Source organism: Melanaphis sacchari, unplaced genomic scaffold (genome assembly GCF_002803265.2).
Source record: "Melanaphis sacchari strain LSU unplaced genomic scaffold, SCAv2.0 Contig60_pilon_pilon, whole genome shotgun sequence".
NCBI lineage: Eukaryota > Metazoa > Arthropoda > Insecta > Hemiptera > Aphididae > Melanaphis > Melanaphis sacchari.
Window position 1 is genome coordinate 83,276 of NW_020271429.1, and position 27,669 is coordinate 110,944.

At 26.1% G+C, this 27,669-nt stretch overlaps 3 protein-coding genes and 1 long non-coding RNA gene across 4 annotated transcripts; 2 read left to right on the forward strand and 2 right to left on the reverse strand.

The window, feature by feature from the left end:
* Window positions 1–6,067: 6,067 nt before the first annotated feature.
* On the reverse strand, window positions 6,068–8,538 carry LOC112600084 (viral IAP-associated factor homolog). The gene is made up of 5 exons (XM_025347242.1): window positions 8,389–8,538; window positions 8,172–8,304; window positions 7,517–7,748; window positions 7,247–7,452; window positions 6,068–6,268 (listed from the first exon to the last, which is right to left on the reverse strand). The coding sequence occupies exons 1-5, from the start codon at window positions 8,392–8,394 to the stop codon at window positions 6,159–6,161; spliced, it is 687 nt and encodes a 228-aa protein (XP_025203027.1). The 5' UTR covers window positions 8,395–8,538; the 3' UTR covers window positions 6,068–6,158.
* Window positions 8,539–8,974: 436 nt separating this feature from the next.
* Window positions 8,975–10,710, forward strand: LOC112600083 (cytochrome c oxidase assembly protein COX18, mitochondrial). Its single transcript, XM_025347241.1, has 6 exons — window positions 8,975–9,313; window positions 9,602–9,739; window positions 9,885–10,032; window positions 10,105–10,226; window positions 10,329–10,439; window positions 10,518–10,710. The coding sequence occupies exons 1-6, from the start codon at window positions 8,975–8,977 to the stop codon at window positions 10,686–10,688; spliced, it is 1,029 nt and encodes a 342-aa protein (XP_025203026.1). The 3' UTR covers window positions 10,689–10,710.
* LOC112600085 lies at window positions 9,267–15,234 on the reverse strand. The gene is made up of 3 exons (XR_003114985.1): window positions 15,143–15,234; window positions 14,948–15,040; window positions 9,267–9,345 (listed from the first exon to the last, which is right to left on the reverse strand). It is a non-coding gene; the product is annotated as an uncharacterized LOC112600085 (long non-coding RNA).
* On the forward strand, window positions 10,773–24,774 carry LOC112600082. Its single transcript, XM_025347240.1, has 21 exons — window positions 10,773–11,036; window positions 11,105–11,299; window positions 11,375–13,905; window positions 14,070–14,203; window positions 15,182–15,405; window positions 15,603–15,753; window positions 15,819–16,022; window positions 16,133–16,411; window positions 16,477–16,574; window positions 16,841–17,019; window positions 17,090–17,246; window positions 17,328–17,454; window positions 17,520–17,752; window positions 17,830–17,982; window positions 18,636–18,803; window positions 18,892–19,062; window positions 20,457–20,633; window positions 21,197–21,349; window positions 23,288–23,525; window positions 23,615–23,797; window positions 24,507–24,774. The coding sequence occupies exons 1-21, from the start codon at window positions 10,980–10,982 to the stop codon at window positions 24,623–24,625; spliced, it is 5,931 nt and encodes a 1,976-aa protein (XP_025203025.1). The 5' UTR covers window positions 10,773–10,979; the 3' UTR covers window positions 24,626–24,774.
* The last annotated feature ends 2,895 nt before the right edge of the window (window positions 24,775–27,669 follow it).

Sequence of the window (27,669 nt, forward strand, 5' to 3'; positions counted from 1 at the left end):
AATTAATAAATAATTTTAATATTATAAATTACAAAAAAAAAAGTATTTATAATATTAGAACTTAAGTAAGTATAGTCAGTATTTTTTTTCTGAATAATACTTTTAATTTTCAAAAAACTACAAATATATTTACGAACAAATGGATTTATGCCATCCGGATTACCGCATTCACCAGATTATCGGGAGTCCGGACTATGGAGGCTCTACTGTACCTATTTATAAATAAATGATATTAAATTATGCTTATATTTGTAAATTGATCAGAAAATATTTTAAACGCGATTTAATCATATAAAATAAAAATCCTTTTAGGAATCATTATGAATTATCAATAATTACCAATGACACCAATTATATTAATAATTTTGTTAATATTTTAAATCACGAAGTAGACACAATACATAATAGTATTCATATTTAATAATAATAATTAATAAGTGTTTATTATATTATTATTATACTTACACGGGTTACCTTTATCGAAAATAAAAGTTTGGCCATATAATCATGTTATTAATACAGTTTCGTAGTTTCGTTATAATATATATTTATTTTCTTATTAACTTTTCAACAGTCATCTTTCATATCCATACAGAAAAATCAATTTGATTTGGTAGATAAAACGTTGACGAGGTTGATAATAACGACTTTCGTATTGCTTGATTGATGATGAAGAAAAAACATTTTAGAACCGCTCAATGGGATAATAATAACCAACTTCAAAAAATGTAACTGGGTGAGATTATGCAGAGCAACTAATTACGTAATAATTCTTATTCTTATAATTTTTTTAAAATTTAGATATTATAATATGATTTTTTTTTTTTTTAATGATATATTTATAAATACAAAAGTTATTATATATAGTCAGTTAATTATATTTGTCAACCATTTCGATCACACTCTATTTATACAGCTATAGAAGCACTGAATGCTGGCACAATTAGCAGAAGGAAAACCATCAACCTTATAAATATTTAGTAAAATATTTTTTAGTATAATCACTTAACGTTTTTAAATTCTACCTATACCACATTATATTTAAAATAAATATATTTGTTTTAATAAAATGTAATTAATTACTGTGAATATTACTTAAAACTATAGGGAGTAGTTTTCACTTCCAAATATTCATAGTATTTAATATTGATTTTTTTCAGTTGTAATATATTTTGTGCATAATTATGGAACATAATAATACCTATATTGTGCCTATGGCTACTACTCTAGAAAACAACTGAATCCATATCGATTAATTGTATATTATAATTTATAAATCTTTAATGAAATCTATAATGACGTTTGTTTAGATTTAAATGTTGTAGCTGATCAATGTTTGATGAAATTTCATAGAAATTTGACTGAATCTTTCAGAAAACGATTAAATAAAAATTAAAAATAAATAGTGTGTATACTGTATAGTTTACTTAGTTAATCACAAAACGTAATTAATATTTGTTTAAAATTTATAAATCTATATATTTACGTTTTTTTATACCAAATCTATTATACACTTACGTAAATTTAATAAAAATAACTATTATTTATAAAAAATTCAATTACGGATTACACAATTAAAAACATAGGTTTGTTGTTTAAAAGTTATTAGCTGATAGTGCGGTTTCTCGATATTACAAAACATACATAAGGGTATTAAATAATAAAATAATAAATGGCAATCTGAATTGACCAACTATGATGTTATAGATGTTGTTAAATTTAATAACATGTATAATGAGTTAAAGGTATAATATACGACATTGTAGTAAAAATTAAAAAGTATCTTCATAATGGTTCTATAATAATTTCTTGTACCACAGAATATTACATCATATGGTGTAAAATATAATTATTATTTATCTATTGGTGCGACCAAAAACTATTGTACATTTACTATTTTTAATATTTAAACTCAAATATTTAAAAAAAATTCAATTTATTAAAAAGAATTTATAAGTTACAATTATTATCATAATTAAATTCTTTAATTAATATCTCCACAATTTTTTTTTTTCGGGAGTTATAATTTATTACATTAAGAAAATTAATGATTTCCAATACTCATATGTTTCTAATGTTAAAACTAAACAGCTTTTGTGGCATGGGTTAATAAGTTCGTTTGAAATTTTTTTTCGCTTGTTTTTTTAATAATGAAATCGATCTGAAAGGAGTAACTTTAATTTTTTTTTTTTTTGTCCTTTTATATATACTATGGACCACACTACCCTGCAGACATTATTTTTGTATAATAAAAATAATCGTTTTATCTTCTGTGTTTATAACTATGATCAAAATATGTATTAGAATCAAACTAGTGTATTATTAGTTTTAGGATTTAACTATAAACCTAGGTTTTATTATTTATATGTAATTATAACATAAAACCATTTTAATCACTAAGGTATTTTACCTCGATCAATACAGGGAAATTCTATAGAATCTATAGTAAAGTTCAAACAATGTATAATTTTGTCAAAATGTCCATCGAAATCGGTTAACACGATAATGTCTAGGCAATATACACATTTTATGTCTACACATTCATTGAAAAATCCGTTAACTTTACGCCTACTAATTCATTCAAAACTTATTACATAAAAAATAAAATGCCTTCCGTTAGTTCTAGCATTGATTATAGAATAGACTATTCTATAATCAATGGTTCTAGATAATTTTTGAAAAATAATGATGTATATAAGTATAACTAATTTTATTATTCATTTAGTCATAGCAATAGATATAGTACACCGTTTGTTAAAAAAAATCTAATCGAATTATCTACGGTTTGTGGATAAATCGTCTAAACGAAAAATTCTTATTATTTTTTTAGTAATTTTATATATAAGTAGCAATAAAAATATTTAAAAAAAAAAAAAAAAAACTGTAATATAATAGTATATTATTTTGATATGCCGATATATATTAATATATTATAAATTTATATAATTTTTATCTAATCTAATATCTACATTAATTGTACCATATAACCTTATAGAACCAAAATAGATAATAATATTTTTAGCGTTAACATATTTTAAAATAAATTATTTTACCGAAGAATAAAATATCGATACAAAAATTGAATTACACTTGGTTCGCACAAGTACATAATCACTCAATAATTATAGTGGACTGGAAGATAGTATTGAAACTCTAGCTGTCAGTTACTGGCTAAACAAATGTAGGGCTGAACGCGACTTTAGTATCTACCCAAGCATAATATTATTATCAAAGGCGTACAATCAAAAATACTTAGCTTAAGTTAAATTAAGTAAACACAATATCGGAAGTTAATAGTTAAAAAATAATACGTTTAATTCATTAGATCTAAAGTAAAAAAAAAAATATTACCTAACTTAATTTATTTAAAAAATGGTTAAGTAATCTACTTTTTTGATTAATAAGAGGATCATATAAAGCGTAAATATATATATATATAACCAAGAACATAACACAAATTATAGTCTATTAGATTATTTTTACTTAAAACTGCATAAGTATACAGAAATTAATGTTTGAAACCATTAAAAATCAAATATATTATACAATATTAATAAAATATTATAAATACGTACCTATGAAAATATGAAATAATAAAAAATATTTACTTATAACTTAGTCCAATAGTTCACTACTATAAGGTAAACCTCATTTTGGTGATATCGTAGTTACTAATCGTTTATACCAAATGAACATTTCTAATAGTAAACAATGATTACACAAAACTCAAAACTTAGATACATAGAATAGAATTAATATACATATCACTACATGTTTAATAATATACATTATACACCTCATATGAACCAATAACATATTTGCAATATTTTTGTGTCATTAATTGTAATTTTAGTACTTTAAAGTATTCTTGAATTTTAATGTATAATAAAATTAAAATAGTAAAAAGATTGTGTTTCATAAAAAAGGCTACATAGTCATATAATTTTAGCGTCTTAAATTTTGTCACCTGAGTTATTATTTTTGTGAATATTATATAGATACTGCAAAACTAATTAGATATACAAACTAGTTAAATAAAAAAGTTTAAAAAAAATTAAATTTTTTTCTAATAACTAGTTAATTTGTTGATTATTATAATTTATAATAATTAATATTCATAGATTAACACATGAAAAATGACGTGATTTTTAAATTCAACCTTAGCTGTTCTGAGGTAAATCATAAGTTGGATTAGTTTTAGTTGACTTATACATCTAACACATTATTTTGTTTATTTGTTATTGATAGCGCTTGGCTTTTTTATATAATGTTTTAATATATTATGAATTATGATTTGTGAGCATTAAGCTACAATAATAGTCTGAAAATTGCCTACTTAACACGCCGTAGTAAAATGATCTGCGTATCGATTTATTGATAATGACGTGAAGTACACATAACAACAATATAACTAAGGAATTTTATTAATTAATTTTTTTTCCGCTGTTGATACATAATAGAGTATACCTACTAAATAGTACTTACTTAATGATTAACTGGCAATTGTTTATGCGCTGTCCTATTTAATAAATGTTAGGTATTCTTTTTTTATGCTGCGCTATGTGCAAATTAAATTCTTTCATTTAGTAGATGATTATTGATGTTTAAGGATAAAAGCCAAATTGCGATATAAAAAAACCCCTATTACTTCGGTATTATCCAATTAAATTACAAATAGAAGTAGAAGCGTTATTGCTATAATTAGTGCAGTCGTTAAATATCAAAATATATCTTCGTAACCACTGACCTCTGCATAAATATTTTTCTAAAACATTATCGAGTGCACAGAATTAGTAGGTTGATAGGAACTACGTCCATAAAATTGCAATCAATGTATGAAACCAATTAGCATTTCAACGTTACTTGCCAGCCGAACCTAACCATTCATAATCGCCTATAAATACATAACATATCAGCCACAACTCGCATAACAAGATTTAATTATTATTATTATTATTATTACGTTTATTGAATAAAATAATAAGTTTGGTTCTTAGTTCTTACATTAATGTACATAAAATGTGATGTGTTTGATAAGTGTTAAATATTTGTAGGTGCCTTTTATTGCTTTTACACCAAATTTTATTATCCTCAATTATGTTGTAATTGTTACATTATTATTCCAGTATTTTTGAGTTATTGTAGGACGTATTATTATCATTAATAATAAGAAATAAAACATAGATTCAAAAACCAGTTGCAAAACTAAGAGAAGAACTAGCTCTTCTTTAGAATTGAAAAAAAATGTATTTCTTCATAGTAAATAAAATATAGTAAATGAATGTTTTTACATTCAAATTTTGATGGAATAATATATCATTTCAGTTGTCAATATTATATTTTACTAAACTTTACATTACTTTACCTATGTATATATATAAAAAAAAAAAACTAAATTAATAAATATTAAAGTAGTTGAATTGATGATATTGTACAACAATATACTTTTTAAAGAGAATATTTCTTTAGGTAGTTACCTCATAAATTACTAATTAAAAATAAGGTACTAGAAAAAAAATTTTTATTGAAATTAATTCATTGCAACATCATAAAATATAACATATCCATAAAGTAGTTTGACTATATTTTAAATATGTGTTACAAAATTAAGTACATTTCAATACTCTGTGCAAGAACAATATTATCATGGCTTATGGAATTATTATTATATGATAAAAATTGTAAGTCTTTTTGTCATACATATTTTTAATTTAATATCAGTTAATTTGTGTATAACATTAAATAAAATCTGAAAATATTTTTTGAAAAAAATAAAACCAGTATAAATAAGTAGTACAAATAATAATTTTGATTCTTTCAGTAGCAATAGAAAACAAATAATGTAGATACTATTATTCAATAAAAATAATTTATTTCTTAGAAGCAAAAAAAAAAAAAAATATGACTAAATGAGATTTGTTATAATGTTTAAGACTACTAAGCAATTAAATATATTATTGTATGTGTGTGTTCAAAATAAAAAAAAATATTGTTATATTTTACTTTAATATGTCTATATTTTATATTTTGTTGAAAAAAAACATAAAAAAAAAAAAAAAACAAACACATGATGATTAGTTATAAAAAAATTGACAAACGTAAAACAGTAAGGAAGAAAAATATAAATATAACTTAAGAACATAATGAGCAATTTTTCTTCACATATTAGTGAGTAAATTGTCAAATAATACATCTCTAGTCTTTGGTCTAGGATTTTCTTTCAATTTTGTTTTTACAGCACCAGTTTGACCCAACATCCACTCAAACTCTAAAATTAACAAAAATCATGTTAAAAAAATATAATATTACCTAGGTATACAGCATAATATAAAATATGACTATTATAAATATTGTAAGTTAAAAATACTCATATCTTGCTTAAAAATTAGAATATTGAGAAAAGCCAACACTTAAGACATAGATAATGTTTTTAATCTTCAAATTTGAAAATAGGTCAAATTTACTCTAATATTAAATGACATACAATAAGTTCTACTGAAAACAATTTTTCGAAGTTGTCTATTTTTAAGGTGAAGAAAACAAATGCAACTGTAGCGTCCTCTTCAGAGGCATGCATAGATGGGAGAGATGTTCAACCCCCTCAAAAAAAAAAATTTTTTTTAATGAATTTAATAAAAAAGTATTGCTTAATATTTATGTATATATACATTGACATCAACTTAAAATGTATGTTAGTAAAAATATTGAACCCCTCTCCTTGAAAAATTTTTAAAATACGCCCTTGGTCCTCTTAACATAATATGCATATTAAACACATATAAATATGCATAAATGTTAAGTACCTATTTAATAGTTTATGTTTTAATGACAACATATATTTCTAACTATTTAATGGTCAATTTGATGACATCATTAAATGAGTCATATAAATTTAAGATAGATTGATTTTTTCAATATAGCTGAATATTAGTCAAAGTATAAGTAGTATTCAGCTTGCTTACATAAGTATATCATACCAGATAAGTCTCCCAAATTGTTTTGATTTAGCCCATATAAAAAGACTTATAAGTTCTATTATGCATGACCTTTAATTCTCAAATATAAAAGCCTATGCATTTAATCTCTTAGATAAAATGTACATGTATCTATTATAAAGTATTTAGATAGTGCATTATTAATTATTATTACAATTAATTAATTACGTATCTACTTTTATCATAACATGGTTTTTAAACCACTAATTTAAACTCAAAAAACCCAGTATTAATAAAAATTTAACACTTACCATCTTGAGTTGTTGTTAATGAAAATAATCTTGGTCCAGCAAATTGCTGTTTTAGGTCACCTTCATAATATATGAAAATAGTAGGCAAATTACTATCTGGATAATTTGGGATGCAAGTTGTTGAAATACTTTTGACAAATTTTGTAGCAGGAAATTTTCTTGCTAAATGATTTAAATATTCAGTCAATAATGCACAAATTGGAATTCTGTCAAAAGGAAAAATAGTTACCATAACTATAAAAAAATATTTTAAATAATTAAAAGCATTACCCTTGTTTGTGTAACAATAAAACTACCCAAATTCCAGGTCCTGCTTTATTAATTTGATTCACAAAATCTTGACCACTTATTTCTATCACTTCACCAAAAACATCTTTTCGTGCTTGTTCTTTTAATTCAGCTATTCTACGTCTACGATAATCTTCTAGTATTCGTTCATCTTCATCATCTTCTAGTTCATCCAATTCATCCAATGACATATCAACCATATCCTTTTTTTCTCCTTGACAAAAAAATATTTATTTCATAATTATTGATAAACAAAATTTAAATGTATTTTAATATTAATAGGCAATGGACTTCTACTACATAAAAGGACTGGAGTCGCATTGACCCATAAATGATACTAAATATTGTTTAATTTAAAAGCTATTGTTGACGTTTAAAATTTTAAAGTTACAAGATTAAATTTAAAGCTGAAATACGTGAAAATAAAATACATATTATATATTAAATAAAATAAATAGTTAAAATCCTTGTACATGATATTCCGAATAACTGATGTTTACTGAAAACTATTAATTTAGTTATTATAAAAATAATATAATTTAAATAAAATAAATTATCATAAACAAATAATGATTTAAAATCTAATAATAAATAATCTAAAAAATCTACATAGGAAATAAAAATTAAAGAATCTTACCATTTTGTTTTTCACGGACTGTCTGTTCTACAAGATTGATGACATCTTCTTCTGTAATTTCTTTTTCTTTTTTAGGTGGAAGTATTCCTTTAGAACGCAATATATCGTTCCATTCAGTGTCTTCATTTGGGTTCTGAAATTATAAATAGGTAATATAAATTGTTTAATTAATAATATCATTGATTTATTGAAAATAAAAAAGATATATTTTATTTACCTGCATTGTTGATTTCTTTCTTTTTTTCAAGTTCTATAAGCAGTAAGCTGTAAATTGTTTAAAGTAAATTAATACTACTTATTCCATAAATGGGGTGAAAGATTAAAGGATTATCTTAACTACGAAAATACTATTTAGGTAAGGGAAACGAGAACATAGATGTTTGAGGTTATAATGATAATTTATCTGAATATCAAATATCCTGTGATAATAACTTGGATTATATACCACAGAATAATTTTTTTCTGTGTGTATTCTAAAGATAATAACAACAATATTATCATTTATCACTTCATAATTATAGAATTGTTCGGTAATATCAGTGCTGTATGCTGTTTAGAAATTCATACATAAAAATAAAACTACATAGGGTTTGAATTTAGATTATTGTTTATGATTGTTTTAAATTATTATTTTTATATCTCAAAGTAAATAAATCGCTAAATAAAAGTCTATTCGATCATAATATCATATATCATATTACCATTTTATAGACTGTATTGTATTATGTTATTAGAGTTTTAAAACATTTAATTTATTTTTAATAATTGCATATTCATGTAATTTAAAAACCGCAAGCCATAAAATGATTTTACAGACCTTATGCACTCGCCAAACAAATCTAAAAAAATTCATCGACTGTCGTCATTTGAGCTATTATATGAAAAGACCAAATCCATGTTCATCACTTTATACTAAAAAAAACAATCATTCTCTGAGTTCATTGAATAGAAGTGTTACGTCTGTTTCCTCAATTACGTTTCCTTCATGGTTTATGGCATTGTCAAACAGTACACCTGTAGCTTATGCCCAACAATTTATAATTTCATTTCATGAATTTACTGGTACACCTTGGTGGGCTACTATAATGCTCAGCGCCGTAACTCTGAGATTAGTGATTACTCTACCACTGACAGTATATCAAGTAGGTAAAATTCTATTTGTGATGTCTTATTCCTAAAAAATAAAAATAAAAACATTTATAAACAAAGTTGAATATTATAAAATACATTTTTATACTAAGTTTGTATTTATAAAAAAATTGATAGTTGAAATTATGTGATAATCTATTATTTCTATGACTCAATTTTTCAATAATATTTTACTATTTGTATCACTAATATCTGCTTTGTGTAAATGTATAAAAATATTTAAATTGAAATATATTTTATAATTAAGTTGATACTAAAAAAATTTTTATTTTTTATTTCAGCATTATAATAATTCAAAATTGGAAAATCTTTCTATTGAATTTCAATCAACAGTAAAAGAAATACAAAAAGAAGTACTTAAGTCATTAAAATTGAATAAATGGCCGGAAAATAAAGCTAAACGTGTTTATAACAAAGCTGTAAGTATATACATAACTATCTTATTATTGTTTTTTAGAACTGTTTGCATCGTTACTATTAGAATACAATATCTCATTTAATTAATAAACAATATTTTGATGTCTAATATATATTTATCTATATTTTGGTTATTATTTAATGTAGGTGAAAAAATATTGGAATGAATTGATAGTTAAAGAAAACTGTCATCCTGCAAAGTCTACAATTGTAGTTTGGGTACAATTACCATTATGGATTTGTATGTCGATAGCAACCCGTAATCTTACATTGATGTTACCACCAAGTGATGATGGTAATATTTATTAATTTACCTAATACTATGTCATATTTCATGTTTTTAATATGAGTTATTAATTTTTTAAAGCTGTTGTTAGGTTTTATGAACTAACTGAAGGTGGAATTTTGTGGTTTACAAACTTAACTGCCATAGACCCAACTATGTGTTTACCTATAATTATGTGTCTATCAAATCTTTTAATTATTGAGGTGATTTAATTTTAATTAATTATTTAGTACTGTTTGCTTATATTTTTATAAGAAAAAAAATGTATTTGTTTAACTTCACAAATCTTGTTTATATATTTTTAGGTCCAAACACAATCTCGAAACAAAGAACCAACACGTAGTCAAAAAATCATTACAAATGTCTTTCGAGGTCTCACTATTATCATGATGCCACTTTCATGCTTTTTGCCATCAGTATGAATATTTTGTTTAAAAAAATTATTTATTTAAATTTATGATCAACATACATTATTATTTTTTTTTTTTTTTTAGGGTGTAAGCTTATATTGGACTGCATCCAGTATTTATGGTCTTTCTCAAAATTTATTCTTATTGTCTCCACAAGTACGTAAATGTTTTGGAATACCAAAAACACCTTACAATAATGAACATCCATACAAATATATATTAAATAAAACTAAATCTAAGTTGAGAATTTCTTGATTGTTTTTATTGTAATTATTTTCTGGAAATAAAGTTATTATTTATTAGTAAGTAACAAGTATTATTTTTAAAATGTAAATACATATTTTCTATTGTTTGTGGATCAAGAAAGGGTTATCTAACCGGATATATTGGCAAGGTCCATTTTACTTGTGTTGTATACAGATAAGCCTATAAAATAGCCTTGTTTTTCTGTAAATGTTTTTTCGACCTTTGATCTCTTGGACCTAGATAAGTGTTAGAAAATCCAAGTAAAATGATAATATTTTCAGTTTAAATGTGCGCATCAACATGAAGAGTTGCACCATTTTTGTAATTTTACTTTTTTTTCATAATGAAGCATTGTATGTAAGTACTTTTTATATAAATAAAGAAGTAAATTTATATTGATCAATTTTTATAAATTGGATTGTTAGACTATTCGCTACACAAATGCAGCGACTAGACCATCACTTACTGAGGAGCATTTGAACTGGAATGCATTCAATGGAAATGCTAATACTGGAGTAAAAAATGGAGGTCTCAGAGAAAACAATAAATTTGAAACCAAACCTATTGCTTCTTCAATTTATAAACAACAGATACAAAGTCCCCAAGACATAAACAATGAGGTAAGAATTTTATAAATTACTATTTCATTCAACAAAGTAGATTTATTTATTTTATTATTACATTTACTATTGTAGAATAATGCAGTTATATCATCAGATGGAAAAAATTGTCCTTCTAAAACAACTGGCTTATTCCCTATTCAATCAGATTGTCAAAAATTTTTAAATTGCTTTAAAGGCCGTGGTTATGTCCAGTCATGTGGACCAGGAACTTTATTCAACCCCAACAGTTTAGAATGTGATTTCCCTGCTAAAGTGCAATGTCTTGATGGAAATCCATCAAAGATTGATTCATCATTCATAAATAGAAATCCTAGTCAGAATTTTGATTTAAACGCCGAGACTTCTAATCAAAACCAATTATTTATTAGCAACACCAATGAGTACCAACCTCAATCAACTAATCAATATCAACCTTCATTAAATAATAAATATCAACCCCAATCAACTAATCAATATCAACCTCATTCAACTAATCAATATCAACCTCATTCAACTAGTCAATATCAGCCTCAATCGACTAATCAATATCAGCCTCAGTTGACTAATCAATATCAGCCTCAATCGACTAATCAATATCAGCCTCAATCGGCTAATCAATATCAGCCTCAATCGACTAATCCATTAGTTGGAACACAATTCATCGTTGAAGGTCAAAATGTTAACACAGATACTTCACAACACTTTGGTTCAGCTGTGACCACAGATTATGGGTTACAAACTGGAGAGTCTAAGCCACTTTATGGATCTAGTTTTGTAGTCAATGGATATACTCAGCAAAATACTGAAATACAGTCGCAGCAGTTATATCCAAATGAACAAAATATACTTGGAAAACAAGAATTTGTAACAAAACTTCCTCCAAGATCAGAACCGGCTGTTAGAAACACAAATTATCCAGGACAAATTCAACAGCAATCTCCTAATAGGCAATATTATTTTCAAAATCCACCAAAATTTGAGCCAGTTAATAGAAATCCCAATTATCAAGAACCTATTCAACAAAATTTTAATAAAAATCCATCAAGGACCAATCCCAATGAATATATGAATCCAGAACAAGAAACTATACCATTATCAAATGGTCAGTCAATTGTTGAAGGCCATCAATTTTTACCAGAACAAAATAACTATGAGATACCCAATAATTATGGTAATGTTCAAGAAACCCAAAATACTTATTTATCTGAACAAGAACAAATTAATCAACAAAAAAATAAGATACGATTCCCATCCCCTTATCAACCTCCTTATTCTCAAAATGGTTATAATGGAAATCAAAAACCAATTTCATCAAATCCTTCTAATGTTAATCCAAATTCTTGGATTCGAGGACAACTTAAAGTGAAACAAGGTTCTAGTCTAAGTTCTTATCCTAATACAAATGAAGAATCAGAATATGAAGAATTTCAAACACCTAATAATCAATTCAATAAACCAGCAACGACTTTTGATCTAAATAATAAACAACAAATAGAACATAATAAACCAATTAGTTTTCCAAATAATTATGATTCATCAAGTTATGCAAGTCAAACCAACATAAATTATGGGCAACAATCTTCTATACCAAATGGTCAAGATTATAACTCAAAATCTTCACCTGATTATTTAGCTCACCCTAAAGTTAATGAACCTGGACAACAAAAATATTTGAATCCAACACCACAAGATAGACAAACTAATGGAGACTCAAGAACAAATAAACAATTTAAAATAGTTGTTTCAAATATTTCCAAGCCTATTGATAATATAGAACAGTCAAAACTAAACACAGAATTGATTTTTACCAGAGATTCTTCTGGTAAAAAAATACCAATTAATTACAATAGTTTACAATACCCGAAACAAAAAGAAAATTCTGGTAAAATTCAAAATCCTAGCTATATAGATAATATTCAATCTCCTTCACAAGAATCTCCAATATACCCATCAGCTACCAATTCTAAATGTCCAAATGGCTTTAATGGTATTAAACCACATCCTACAGAATGTTCCAAATTTCTGAGTTGTGCAAATGGTAGAACATTTGAAATGGATTGTGGTCCTGGAACATTATTTAACCCAGCTATATCTGTCTGTGATCACCCATTTAATGTACAATGCAATCAATATGTAAGCACTACATCAGCTACAGTAGAATATGATGATATTATGTATACTACACCACTACAGATACAAGAGGATTATACTCCACTTATTGATGCAAGACGAGAGTTTGATCAAGAAACTAGTAATAGTGATCTAGTTACTGAAACTGAACCTTTAGAAAATCATAATCAAGCAGTGTTAGAAACTTTGCCAATTGAAAATAAACAGTCGAAAATCTTAAGGAACCCTACATCTATTGATTTATCAGATAACTTTTTACAAAACTCTTCTATAATCTATACACCTCCTAAAATTATAAGCAACAACATAGCAGTGAGAATTGATTTGAAACCAAATAGTACTCAGACAATACGGTTACGTGGTGGTCCAAAAAGTTCTGAAGGATTTTTACAAATCCAAGAAAAGCCTTTTAAATGGGGTGTAGTTTGTGATGAACTCAACTCGTGGACAATCGATAAAGCAGATATTGTTTGTAAACAACTTGGATTTAAGAGGTATTTTATATTTACTAATCATGATTTTTTAAACAATAATTTAACAGTACATTTTTAGAACATTAGTAAACTTAATTTAATATAAAATATTTTCATAAAATCACACAATTTTTCTTAAAAATAATTAATAATTAATATGGTAATTTATTATTTATTTTAATTAGAGGAGCAGAACAGACATGGCAAGGTTTAACTGTGACTACTGATAATCCTACTAAATTATTAAGAAATATAGGTGTTACCAAAGTAACATGTAATGGCCAAGAAAGTGCATTTCATAATTGTAAACTCCAAAATGGTAAGTTTGATATGAGTACTATAAAAGAACCAAATACTATTAATTTAATATATAAAGCAATTATTTTTTTATTAAATAAAAAAATCATACATTCATAAGCATTAAGTATATAAAAGCTCTTATTATGCACATTTTAAAGAAAGTAAAAATATACTAAATTATTCTTACTGCCCTACCAAGTATAATCTATTTATTATATCATAGTTCAAGTCTAAAATAATAATTAATTAACTATATTACTAGGTATATTATAACATAGAGGTTATACAATAGTAGACTGCATTTCTTTTGTAGCATATAAACAAACCTTTTCAGGTCTACAAATAAGAAGTGTATTTTTAATTTTTTTATAGTGAATTGAAGCGGTTTTTAATAATTTTTATTTGATTTTCTGATTTTGCTTTTTATTTTGAATAAACATGTACATTATATTTTGGTAGCTCCTAAAATCTTCCTGAATCTAAAAGTGACTTAAAAACACTAATTAGCGATCTCTACTATGATACTACTTAATATATAATATCTATATTATTATTATCATCAACAATATCCATTGATCAAAATGTACAACTTTTACTATAATTTATTTATACATTGCTCCTATCAATAACTTATTAGATATAAATATATAGTAGGTGGTATTTAGTTAATTTTTATTTATAGAAAAAGATTTTTTCATATTATACCTAATAACAAAATAATTCTTAAATTTATAAATTAATATATCATGTTCTTTGTTTATACTCATTTTTTAATTTTGAATGGTCAGAGTGATGTCTTAGGTGGTAGGCGTTATAAATTCCACAAATCATATCCAAATGTCATGATCATTCTATTCTAAAATAGTTAAAAAATTTTAATTTTAAACACATTATATTAGTTATATGTAAACATAAACAACTAATTAAAATTAAATAGAACATAAAATATTTAAATTACTCGTATATTAATCTATTGCTTTATTTTTCATTTTAATAGATAAAACTTGTAATGTTGAAAGAGATGCTGTCTGGGTAAAATGTCGATCGAATTCTGGCTCTGAATGTCAACCAGAAGAGGTGTCGTATGATGGAAAATGTTATAAATTATTTATTCCTGTACCTGAAAAAGAAAGTAAAGCTCAAGACATTGGCTATAGTAAAGCTGAAGCATTGGAACACTGTCTTAAACGAGGAGGAAAACTTTTAGATATTAGCTCACAAGTAAATATTTCAAAATATTTTAGATAAAAAGTAGACATTAACTTGAAAAAATTACATATTTTTATTAAATTTAAACTCTTTTCATACTTACTAAGTTCAATCAAAATGTATTTACTGTTAATATTCAATATATAGCATAAATACATATCTATTATCAACTAGTCTATTATTATAGCAGACTATTTCACTTATTTTAGAAAGAAAATGATTTCATATCTGAATGGTTGTCTAGACAGAAAACAGAAAGTCCTATTCTGACATCAGGAGTTGGTGTATCATTATTAGGAAGTCCTATATGGATTTGGGAAGGCACTGAAAATCCATTTGTGTACCAAAATTGGTGGCCAGGTAATAACATGATTAAAATATTATTTAGTTTAATATGCAATACTAATTATATATTTTGCTTTTAGGTTGGGAATTCAAAAAAGTTCTTTCGCCCAATATAAAAACAAACCGTGCACTATGTATTGTATTACAAAAATCATTCCCTTGTCCTTCAAATCCAAACAGCACAAAATTATGTGACTCTGAATACTATTATTGGGAAGCCATCGATTGTGGAACAAAGACTGATAGACTGCCTTATGTTTGTGAACGAGATGTTGATGACATTGGTAAGGTTTTTTTTTTACTAAAGATTTAATTCATTAAATAATTTATTGTATGACATAATAATATTCTTATTAATATAAATAATATTCATTTGACAAATGAAATTTGCTAGGTTGTGTGAATGGGGCCGGTTCAGATTACATTGGTTCTGCAAACACGACTTCCTCTGGTAATGCCTGTTTATTCTGGGAAGATCAGCAAGTTTTAGTGGCTATGAAGTACAGAGTATCAGAAAAAACTCGAAGATCACAATTAATCAAACATAACAAATGTAGAAACCCTGATGGTACTGATTTACTGCCATGGTGTTATGTACAAACATCAAATGGAATAGTGCGAAGTGAATTTTGTGATATACCTGTTTGTAATGCTGCCACTAAATCACCAAAAGGTTGCATAGAAAATAGTTTTAAATTATTTAAAATATTTTCAATTAATTAATGTTTTAAATTTTAGTTAGTCGAATGATTGAAGAACCAAAATGTGATGCAGGATTTTTTGAATGTCAACCCAATGAATGTATAACTCAAGCCTGGGTTTGTGATAATCAAGCAGTAAGTTGATTAAATTAACATGTTAAATTTAATAATAGTTATTTATTAAAATATAAATACAATTTAGGGTGATTAGAAATGTATTATTTCTTTTTAAATTATTTACTTAAAAATCATTTTTCTTAAATGTCTCTACAATTTAAATAATGAATGTAATCTACATTATATCTTCTAGTCAAAGTGGGTGAAATATTATGTTTGTGTGTTTTATTTAATTGAAAGTATTTTTCAAGTAATTATAATATTATTTTATTTTTAATTATTAGGACTGTAGTAACGGTATGGATGAAAAAAATTGTTCTAATGTTATGGACAATTTTATTAAAACTCCAGAAGCTCGATTAACAAATCATGAAGCTGAAAAATGGCTTCACACTACTGTTAACACTTGTGCTAACCGTTGCATGCAAGCAGATGGTTTTGTTTGTCAATCATTTTCTCATAAGTAAGATCAAATTATTTAATCATATACTAGTTGAATAATTTTTTATTCATTAATATTGTGTTATTTTTAGTAAAAACGATCAAACTTGTATATTAAACGAAAGAACAAAAGGTGATACTTCAACAATTTTAGAATCTGATAAAGATTGGGATTATTATGAAACCGATAAAGCTCTTTGTATAGGAAAATTTATTTGTGAAAATGGAAATTGTGTTGATAAATCAAAAGTACATTTTATTTTTTATTTATAACTTTTAAGATATGACAAAAACCTGTAAATAATAATGGTTATTTACACATTTTTTCAGGAATGTGATGGACATAATGATTGTGGAGATCGTAGCGATGAAACTAAATGTACTAAAGATATGATGGGATATGAGATTAGACTGATGGGTGGAAATACCACTAATGAAGGACGTGTTGAAGTCAAAAGTATTATAAGAATAAAAAGTTATGGGAGTAGTTTTATCCTATTAAATACTTATTTATTGTTATAGTCTTAGGTGAATGGGGAGTTATATGTGATGATAAATTTGATTTACGAGAAGCTAATGTCATCTGTCGAGAACTTGGTTTTCTAAATTCTATTGCTGTAAAACCAAATTCCTTCTACGGAGTGCCTAACAAAACAAGATTTGTATTGGATGATCTAGATTGTAACGGAACTGAAAATTCATTATACTCTTGTAAATTTAAAGAGTGGGGAGTTCATGATTGCAATGCTCAAGAGGTAGCTTTTAAAATACCAAATGTGTTTTTATTGTTCTATTTATTATACTGATATTAATTTTTTTTACTGTTTTATAGTCAGCTGGTGTGGTGTGTAGAGTTGCTGGTGGGAAAGCTTGTTCAAACGATGAATTTGAGTGTAATTCTGGAGAATGTGTTCCAGTACGTTTCTTATGTGATTCATATACAGATTGTGCTGACGGTTCGGACGAAACTCCAGAACGTTGTAATGTGAGTGTCACTACTACTAAGGCTACTACACCGATAATTCCAACAACTAGTACAACAACTAAGGCTCCAAAAAAATTTATTCAGAAAATAGCTCCTAAGAAAAAAGGATAATTTTGTGCATTAGTATTTGTAGCTATTATTAATCATTATAATAATATTATATTATGTTAATTCATATGCCAGAGTTTAATGTATTTGTTTAAAACTATTTTTATGTATTAATTTTTAATCAAATATTTTTATTTTTACAATCTGTTACACATAAAAATTATACAATAATTGAATGTGATATATAGATTAGAACTTGAATAATTCAATTGGAGAATACTCTAGAATAGAGAATTTTCAACATTCTTAAAATATAAATTATTTATTTTGTGTTTTTTATTTGTATGTTAATAAAAAAAACCAAGTTAAAACGCTGGCGTTTGAATTGACAGAGTTTAATAATTATTAATGCCAGCATTTTAATGTGGAATTTTAACTATCTAAAAAAAAAAAAGAAATTTGTTTACATGTTTGTAAACAAATGTGTTGAATTTCAACTTTCGACTTTCAATTCCTTTATTTTTTTCTTCTTATCTACTTCCACTAAAATGTTTGTACTTTTCATCTAATCTAACCTACTTTAATATTAATTTTCTATGGTGCAGTCGCCTTTAGAGATACGTTTAGTCGGTGGTAACGAACGTCGAGCAGGTATGGAAGGCAGGGTCGAAGTACGTCAGTTTGGTGTATGGGGAACTGTGTGTGATGATGATTTTGGTACCAACGAAGCATTGGTCATTTGTAACGGTCTAGGTTTTAAGGGAACAGCAGAAGTGAGCGTTAAATTTAAATTAATTTATACTTTTTAAGGTTGTGCAGGATATATTATTTTTATTTTTCTTCTGTGTAAAATATATTTAGTTTAAAAAAGAAGCAGCTTTTGGTCCCGGAAATGGATTGATCTGGTTAGATCAATTGCGGTGCGTGGGCAACGAAACATCTTTGGAACATTGTTTACATGAGAAATGGGGACAACACAATTGTAAACACACCGAAGACGTGTCTGTTATTTGCCATTCGGATTCTAAAAAAGTAATTAAATTTAAAATTTAGCTTTGTAAAGACATTGCTGAAGAAGTATTAAGGTATTTTAAATCCTGAACGATGGAAGTATCGTAAGGCAAGACCTGGACATAAAAAACTTCCGCTTATATTTTCTAGTAGATACAAATTACAACTTTCAACATGGACAGACACTGCTATATACCAACAAATATCTATATAGGTACATACTTACCTAGTTGTAAACATAAACATACAAATATTATAGATTAAATTATAGGAAACTACTTATTCTATTAAGTGATCAAAGGGAAGAAGAGTTACGGCCCTACAACAATTTCAATAGCCTTACTCTCATATGTATGTGGCACATCCCGTCTTTCGTGGACCATGTTATAACCTTTGGATGCTAGCCAATTTACTTTAAATATTACTAGCACCCTTCTATTCTAAAATAAACCAACTAAATATCCATCCATTTAATTTGTAATAAAATAATATGTTAACTACGAACAATAATAAAAAAAAAAAAAAAACAACGATGCAACAATAAATCCTTTAAACAGTATCTACGTAAATTACTCAAATAATATTATAATAATATTCAACGTAACATAGTTCATAAAGGTATTCAAATATCCGCCACTGTTACCCATTCGTATAATCGCATGATGGGTTTTAAAGAATCTATTGTACAAAAACAAAATTGCCATTAAACTATGTCAATAAAAATACACCTACCTACACAGTACTTATCTATTAGAGTGACTATAGAAATATAGAACGGATAACTACGTGATTGAATAAAAATAGTTATACCTACATAATACATCTATGTATTGCTAGCGCCTAGCCCAAAACAATTTTAGTGAATGATTTTTCAAATATTTGTGTATTTGTAAAGCCTTGTATTCATTTTTCTAGCATCTATCCGTGGTCACAATGTTGGGCCAAAATATACAAGGCGATCCTTTTTATTAAAGATTAATTCTTATTTTCTTGAAAAGTTTAAAGTTTTAATAAACTATAAGAGGTCAGAGAAGCTTTATAGACAAACATTTTGCAAAATAGGTACTCGGTATCTCTATACTAACCTAACACATAATATAAACTTTAAATATTTATTTATATAAACTTACGACTAACTAGTTAGTACAGAAGGTACTTTTACTAGTTAAATTATGTTTTAAGTATTCACTACTCATATAAAATTCAATTTTTATGAGTTTCAATTCTCTAAAGAATATCCCGTTTTGGAAAAAGCAGGTAGGTTACCTACGTATGAAATTAAAAGAATCATCCTATAGTCTATCTATGACGTATACTTGTGTGACATATTCTAATTTCTATTGTTACTTTGTGTTTAGGCTTATTTTAGACTACACTAAAATTTTCTTTTTTTTATTTCATTATTAATCGCAAAGACAAACGACACACAGGAAACGACAACGAAAAGTGCATTGCCCAAAAAAAAGAATTTGAAAGAACTGCTGTCCAATCAGTGTGGAAGACGGTTAGTGACAGTGCCAAAGTCTATGAATATGGTACAACAGAGAATCGCGTCAGGATTCGTGACCGAAAGAGGGGATCATCCTTGGCAGGTCAGTATATTATAATAAATAATTAATACATATTATAATGTAATAAATATGTTTTTGAATAAAATAATATTATTTAATCCATGCCATTACCTACATGATTATATAACAATAATATATACTCTGGTTAAATCTGCGTTGGTACTTCTTATTGTTACGTTGGTCCTCAATATAATCATTTATTTTAAATATGGCCAACAATTTAATTTTGTAATATTCACAATAAAAGATATAACTTAAACAATTCCATTAAGTATCGGATTTCGAAACAATTTGAACCAAATACAATTTCAAAAATTATTATAAATAAAGTTATCGTTTACTTTTTTATGGATTCAATAGTATATTATATTAGGTATCTCGTAACTATTGCTTTATCGTTTTTAGTAGATTGAAATAATTTTATTATTTAATATAAATGCCTTCTAGTGAAGTAAAAAGTAAAATACGGGAATTTATATTTAATAAACCTTTCAAAATATTTGGCTTGGATTGCGTATAACCCGTAATTTTATAATCATTCTTGTTTACTTATTCTCAATCATCGGGTAAACCATGTTTTATAGGCTAGTATTAGATCGAGGACACCGGCCGGTCAAACGGAACACGTTTGCGGAGCGGTAATTATTTCCAAGTACCACGTATTGACAGCGGCACATTGTGTACGTGATTTGGATAAAGACTTCTATTACGTTAGAATTGGTGACTACAACATGGGAGTAAGTACTTACTTACCTGAGTTACCTGCACTAAGCACTATAGCTATAGTATTATATTATAAAATAGGATAATTGTTTTAAGGGGGGTATAATTATCAATATAAGGCATAAACTCATCCTCATATGCTTTGTTTAAGAATAAAAATTCACTTTTTGTATTTAAATTAAACTATTATATACATATATTTTATAATAATGTGAAAAGCTGGTATACCCTAGACAGCGATTTCTCTTCCGACTTGTTTAATATTTGTTCGGCTGACTTACCTATAACTACAAACACCACCATGCAACTACCATGGCCACCTACGCAGACGACATTGCAATACTTTATGGCAAAAATAATTCTGATAAACATCAAACTACCGCAAATCCACTTAAATTCAATTGACAACTGGGCAACTAAGTGGTGAATTAAAAAAAAAATCCTGACTAATCAGTATACATACAGTGGCGTATTTAATAGGGAGCTACTGGGGCAAATGCCCCGGGCGCTTAATTTTAGGGGCATGAAAATTATTATAGTTTACTAATACACAATACTAAAATCTTTTCTATTTTCAATTTTATCTGGTATATTGATATAATAATAAATTTTTGTTGAAGTTTGTTGATAATTATTTTAAATATATTTATACCTATTATTTACAAAAAAATACTCAATAAAATGTACATTTCTTGAGGAGGGGGGACGCTAGTAAAATGTTGCTCCAGGGCACTTAATGTCTAAATGTGCCACTGTATACATACCATTTACGTTAAAAAGGACCGATCCTCCACTTGTTTTCTTTCAAGGTAGTACTTAAATCGTATTATCTTCTGATGTTACATATCTCGGAATCACTTTTGATAAAAGACACTGACTTGAGGCCTTTACTTTAAACTAAAAAGGAAAACCTTTAACAGTAGACTACATCTACTTCGTTCAATTTTAAAATCAAAGCTCCCAATTTGCACCAAACTAATTATATACATTATACAAATCTCTTTTGTATCCCATATAGGGCATATGCGATTCAAATTTGAGGCTATGCCAAACCGTTCAAAATTCGTTCCATACTAGCATTTCAGTCGATCACTTTCCGCATGTTTACTACTTCACCTTATTGATTTGTATTAAACTCCACATTACAGTCTGATCTTAAAATAGAATCAGTACCAACTAACCACCAAACATTACGAATCTTTTTATTTCAAATTACATTCCCATACTTACCTGTTAGTATCGAAAATGTCATCCAATACACAACTCATATACATCCTACCTATATTTTTTTTTTTTTTTTTTTATTGCTTTACGCGCCATTTAGGCGCTTCGCAGCTTCTACTAAAGTTCTCCAAAGTTCTCGATCTTCTGCATCCGCAATACTTGCTCCATTGCTTAATCTCTTCAGGTCGACTTTTATTCGGTCCAACCACCGTTGTCTTGGCCTTCCTACCGGTCGTTTTTTATTTGGTTTGTTGATGAGTACCTGTTTTATCAATTTACCTATATACTCAAGAGAAATCATTGCAGAGATTTATTAACCTAAAATAATATATCACAATAGGTTTCATTATTGATTGGATTCTCTTTACATATTATTTAACTGATAAAATATACAATAATTACGTATTATGCTATATACTCCAATATAGATTGTAAATATTCTTTTTTATAATAAATAAATTATATATAGATAATAATGTGTAAACATATGTAAATATAAATGTGTAGTATTTAATAGTAAAACTAATGATAAAATAAAAATACTTGTCTTCATTTTATTATAAATTATAATAATATAATGGTAGATAAAATCCTAACATTTTTCTTAAAAAAATCCCAAGTGATGAGTACGCTACTGGTATAGGTATTGTATTTTTGTAATTGCATTAATTTTGGTCATTACTGATTACTTATATATGCGTCCAAATTAATTAATTAATTTTTTTTAGACGCTCGAAGACTCTGAACAAGATATTTACATTGATGAAATTTACATTCACGAAAATTTCGAGGTAAGCGTTAAATTGAACAACGATATAGCCGTAATCAAATTGAAAACTACCGGCACGGGTATCAAATTCAATCAATACGTGCAGCCAATATGTTTACCAACAGAAATTATCAAATTAAATTCTAATATGAACTGTACCATCACCGGATGGGGATCAGACGGTTCCATCAGTTCAAGTATGTTTATCAGTTATCATTATACCAGCTGTGCTTAATTATATGGTATAACACCATTCGCTTTAATTTGGTCGATTTAATTTTAACAGGTTTCGCTAACACCTTGCGATCAGCATCTGTGCCAATAATAGACATGAAAATATGTAAAGCTGCTTATGTCTACGGAAAAACGACAATTAGCAACGGAATGTTTTGTGCGGGAAACCTAGACGGCGGAGCTGATGCCTGTCAAGGCGATTCTGGCGGCCCTATGGTCTGCTCTACAGAATTAGGTAAAAATGCACAACAATAAATAAATGAATGAAAACAAAAACCTATAATGTATACCTATTTGATTTAGTTTAAAACGATTTTTTTTTAATAATATCAAAGCATTATAATTTATAATATTATATTTACCGTAACTACCGAGTACACATATTTTATTAAACATTTAAAAATTTAAAGTTTACATTACTATTGTTTTGTGTAAATAACTTTATTTCATTACTATTGTAACCATACGGTTCTAATTTATGTATACGACAAAAACAAATAACAAAAATATATATTACAAACTTAAAAAAATATGTATGTTGTTAAAAGTTTTAAATCATCAGAAAAAGTGTATCCGTTCTATGTAAGCTAATTAATGAGTGCATTTTAATTGCTCGACTATAATGTGTATATAAATAGTAAACGTGGTAATAATATTTTTTTTTTCAAAAATTAGGGCACAGAAATACTGATTACTATATAAAAATTAACAATTACTTAATAAGTGTATATTATAAAATTATTAGGTATATAGCTATAACTAACATGATTTTTATTAGGTATATTTTAATAAATTATGTATAAACTTATTAATATTAACTATTAATATTTTATAAATCATTTGAATGTTTTATTTTATATATTTATAAGTATGTGCTTATGTGTTAAATATTTATTATAAAAATATCTGATATAATTATATTTATTCTTTGTATTTTTATTTAGGTGAAACTGTTATGGGTATAACAAGTTGGGGTTATGGCTGTGGACGAGCCAATAAGCCAGGAGTATATACCAATGTTCTATATTATGAAGAATGGCTGTCAAAAACATTATTGAAATAAGTTAGAGCTTCTAATACTGAAAATGAAATAAAATAATAATAAATATTAATCTTATTGCCATAATACATAGATACCTTAGGACTTTGGCCTACATTATAATTATTAATATTAAATATCCTATAATATACCTAAATTATGTTGTAAAATAGTAAGAACATGTTAGTCTTACAATAACGATAAGTTAATGATACTAATTTTTTAATTTATTTTTACAAGATATTTTATATTACCTGTTTAACTAATTAACAAATAAGTAGGTAATGACTTTTATATCATATAACAATTTATAAAATAAAACTATTTTGTTTTCTTGAAGAATCCACTCTTTTAAAAAAAATAACTTCATTCTGAAGCAAAACATAATAATATCCTGCATTTTTTGTCATACATTAAATGTAGGTACTTATATTTGACATAATGTTACAAAAATCTTAGCCCAATTTAATATAAATTCAGCATCCACTAACATTATTCAAAATTTCAAAACATATATGATGAATTTGGTTGTTCTTGGTTACCAAAAATGGGATGCGAAGTTCCCTAAAAAAAAAGTAAGGTTTTGTATCATGATAAAGTTATTCGTAATAATATATAGTATGCAATTTAATTTCTATCTATAACTTCAAGATTTATATATTATATGTATTATATGTATATTATAATAAATATTATATCGAATAAAGTAATTGAATTACCCGACTTTACCCGACGCTTGCGTGTGCAATTTTAAACAAAAATATAATAGGTACCTCTTATATATTTAATTTAATTAATTTGTGATATTTACAAATTACATTAGCAGTATATATCAATCTATGAACTTTTAGCTTTATATTATTAGATGAACTCAATTGAACATGTACGGTCTACACTGAATACGATTACAATAGTATAAGCTTAAACGTCTGTGTCCGTCGACCAACGGCATTCACAATGCCTATCGTTAACCATAAACTTGCTAGACATGTGTTATAGTATTTATATAGGTAGGTACCAAGATAACCATAAGGCATAAGGAACTGCGACGTAAATGGTGATTGTCAATTAATATCATAAATAAACATAAACGTCAGAATCAGCCTGCTGCAGTCTGTGTTTTCTATTTTAATTTTCAAATAATCGTTTTGATATTTTCAATTTATAAATAACGATGATAAATAATTATATTATAGATCGGAGTGATCGATAATAACGTAAGACACTCAATATTTCGGAGAGCACTAACGTGTTTGAAAATATATATTTAATATACATAGTTTTGAGTCATAGCACTCGTAACGAAACAACGTTTTAGGAGAAACGAATTATATGTTTTACTATTTTTTATCGTTAAACTTTAAATACTTATGTCATAAACTACTCGACCAAAATTCGATTTGTATACCCCGAACTATCGAATTATTTCTAAAAATATTATGTTTTGGAACGAGGAATCAAAAATCTACGTTGTCATTAATAAAATTAATGAAAATTTATTAGTTTTTAATAAAAAATATTTTATACTTAGAAAAACTTTGTTTTTTTAACAACCTAATATTACCTATATAAAAAAAAAATATTTTCAAAAATGTTTATAATTTTTGAAACAAAGTGTCTTTGAACTTTAAAGTTTAAATTGATCATTTGGTATAATATTATGTTTCATTTCTACGAATCTATTTACATCTATAAATAGTAACATGGTAACCTAGGCCGATAAATCGATATTAATATTTATCCTACAGTATAACAATATTATCACAGACTATAATATATATTATAATATATTATTTTCATATAGTATTATGTGGAGTGTGGACTGCGATAAAGATAATATTATAGCACTTAAAGCAGTTACCAGTTGTTGGTATTATAATATACATAATACATTTATATTATATCCATTAGTGATCAAATTATTCAAATTCAACAGCAAACTCAGTTTTAAAACCGTTCCAATGCTATGCGTTTACATAATAGTATAGGCGGTAGTAATAAATTATAGTATTATTTTATTACAGAACCTTATCAAAGCTATACTTGGTTTATTTTTAATTTATGTTCTTTATTTACCGCAAATTATACATGTTATAGGTTCTAGTATCATCGGCATTGTACGGCGTTCAAAAAAATGCTATCCGTATCTACATTATACAGGGATTAGACGTGTCGATCATGTCCAAATTATACAAATTACGTATGAAACGTTTATGGTCATAGATTAGATAAAATATAGTAATTATTTTTTAATAACACGCACATGGTAAAAATGTGAAATTTAATATACCTTAACTTTAATACTTTATACATCCGCGTTCATGACAATGTATATGTATAATTTTTATGAAATATATTGTATATATTATACATTAATGAGTACTTACAAACAATGGTCGATAAATGTTTTGAGTCGTTACACATTTTAATATTTATGGCTTAAAATAATAATAATTTAATATAATATTTACTAACAGAATTTTTACTTAACTTCGATGTTCGTGAACTGATCATTTGAATATAAAATTAACATAAATAGAAAAATAGTTTAAATGATTAACTACCAGGCACATATCTTATTGATCATTATAATATAATACTAAGCAAGTAATTTGTTAATTTATTCGACTCGTAAGTAAATGTAAATAAATATATGTACAAATTACCGAAATATTATATTTCATGTTGTAGATAACAGTTAAATTTTTTGTCAACTAGAAATTCTTGAGATGATTAAAAAAATTTTCATTCATTTTGCATTTCTAGATATATATGAGTATTATGTTGCAATAAAGAAATTAAGATATATTTAAAATTTTGAAAACCCAAAAAAATATTATAATCTGATAATATTTATTCAACGTTGACAAACAAGGTATCAGATAGTTATATCAGAGTTATTATATCATACAGTCATACAGAGTCTTAAGATTTCTAGCACTTGATTAGGTTACTGTATGGTTTAATAATTCGACTTAATAATATTTTCCTCTAATGTTTATACTCATTTATCATTATCATAAACAAAAAATTAAATTACGACCATACACTCACAACCTACCCATATT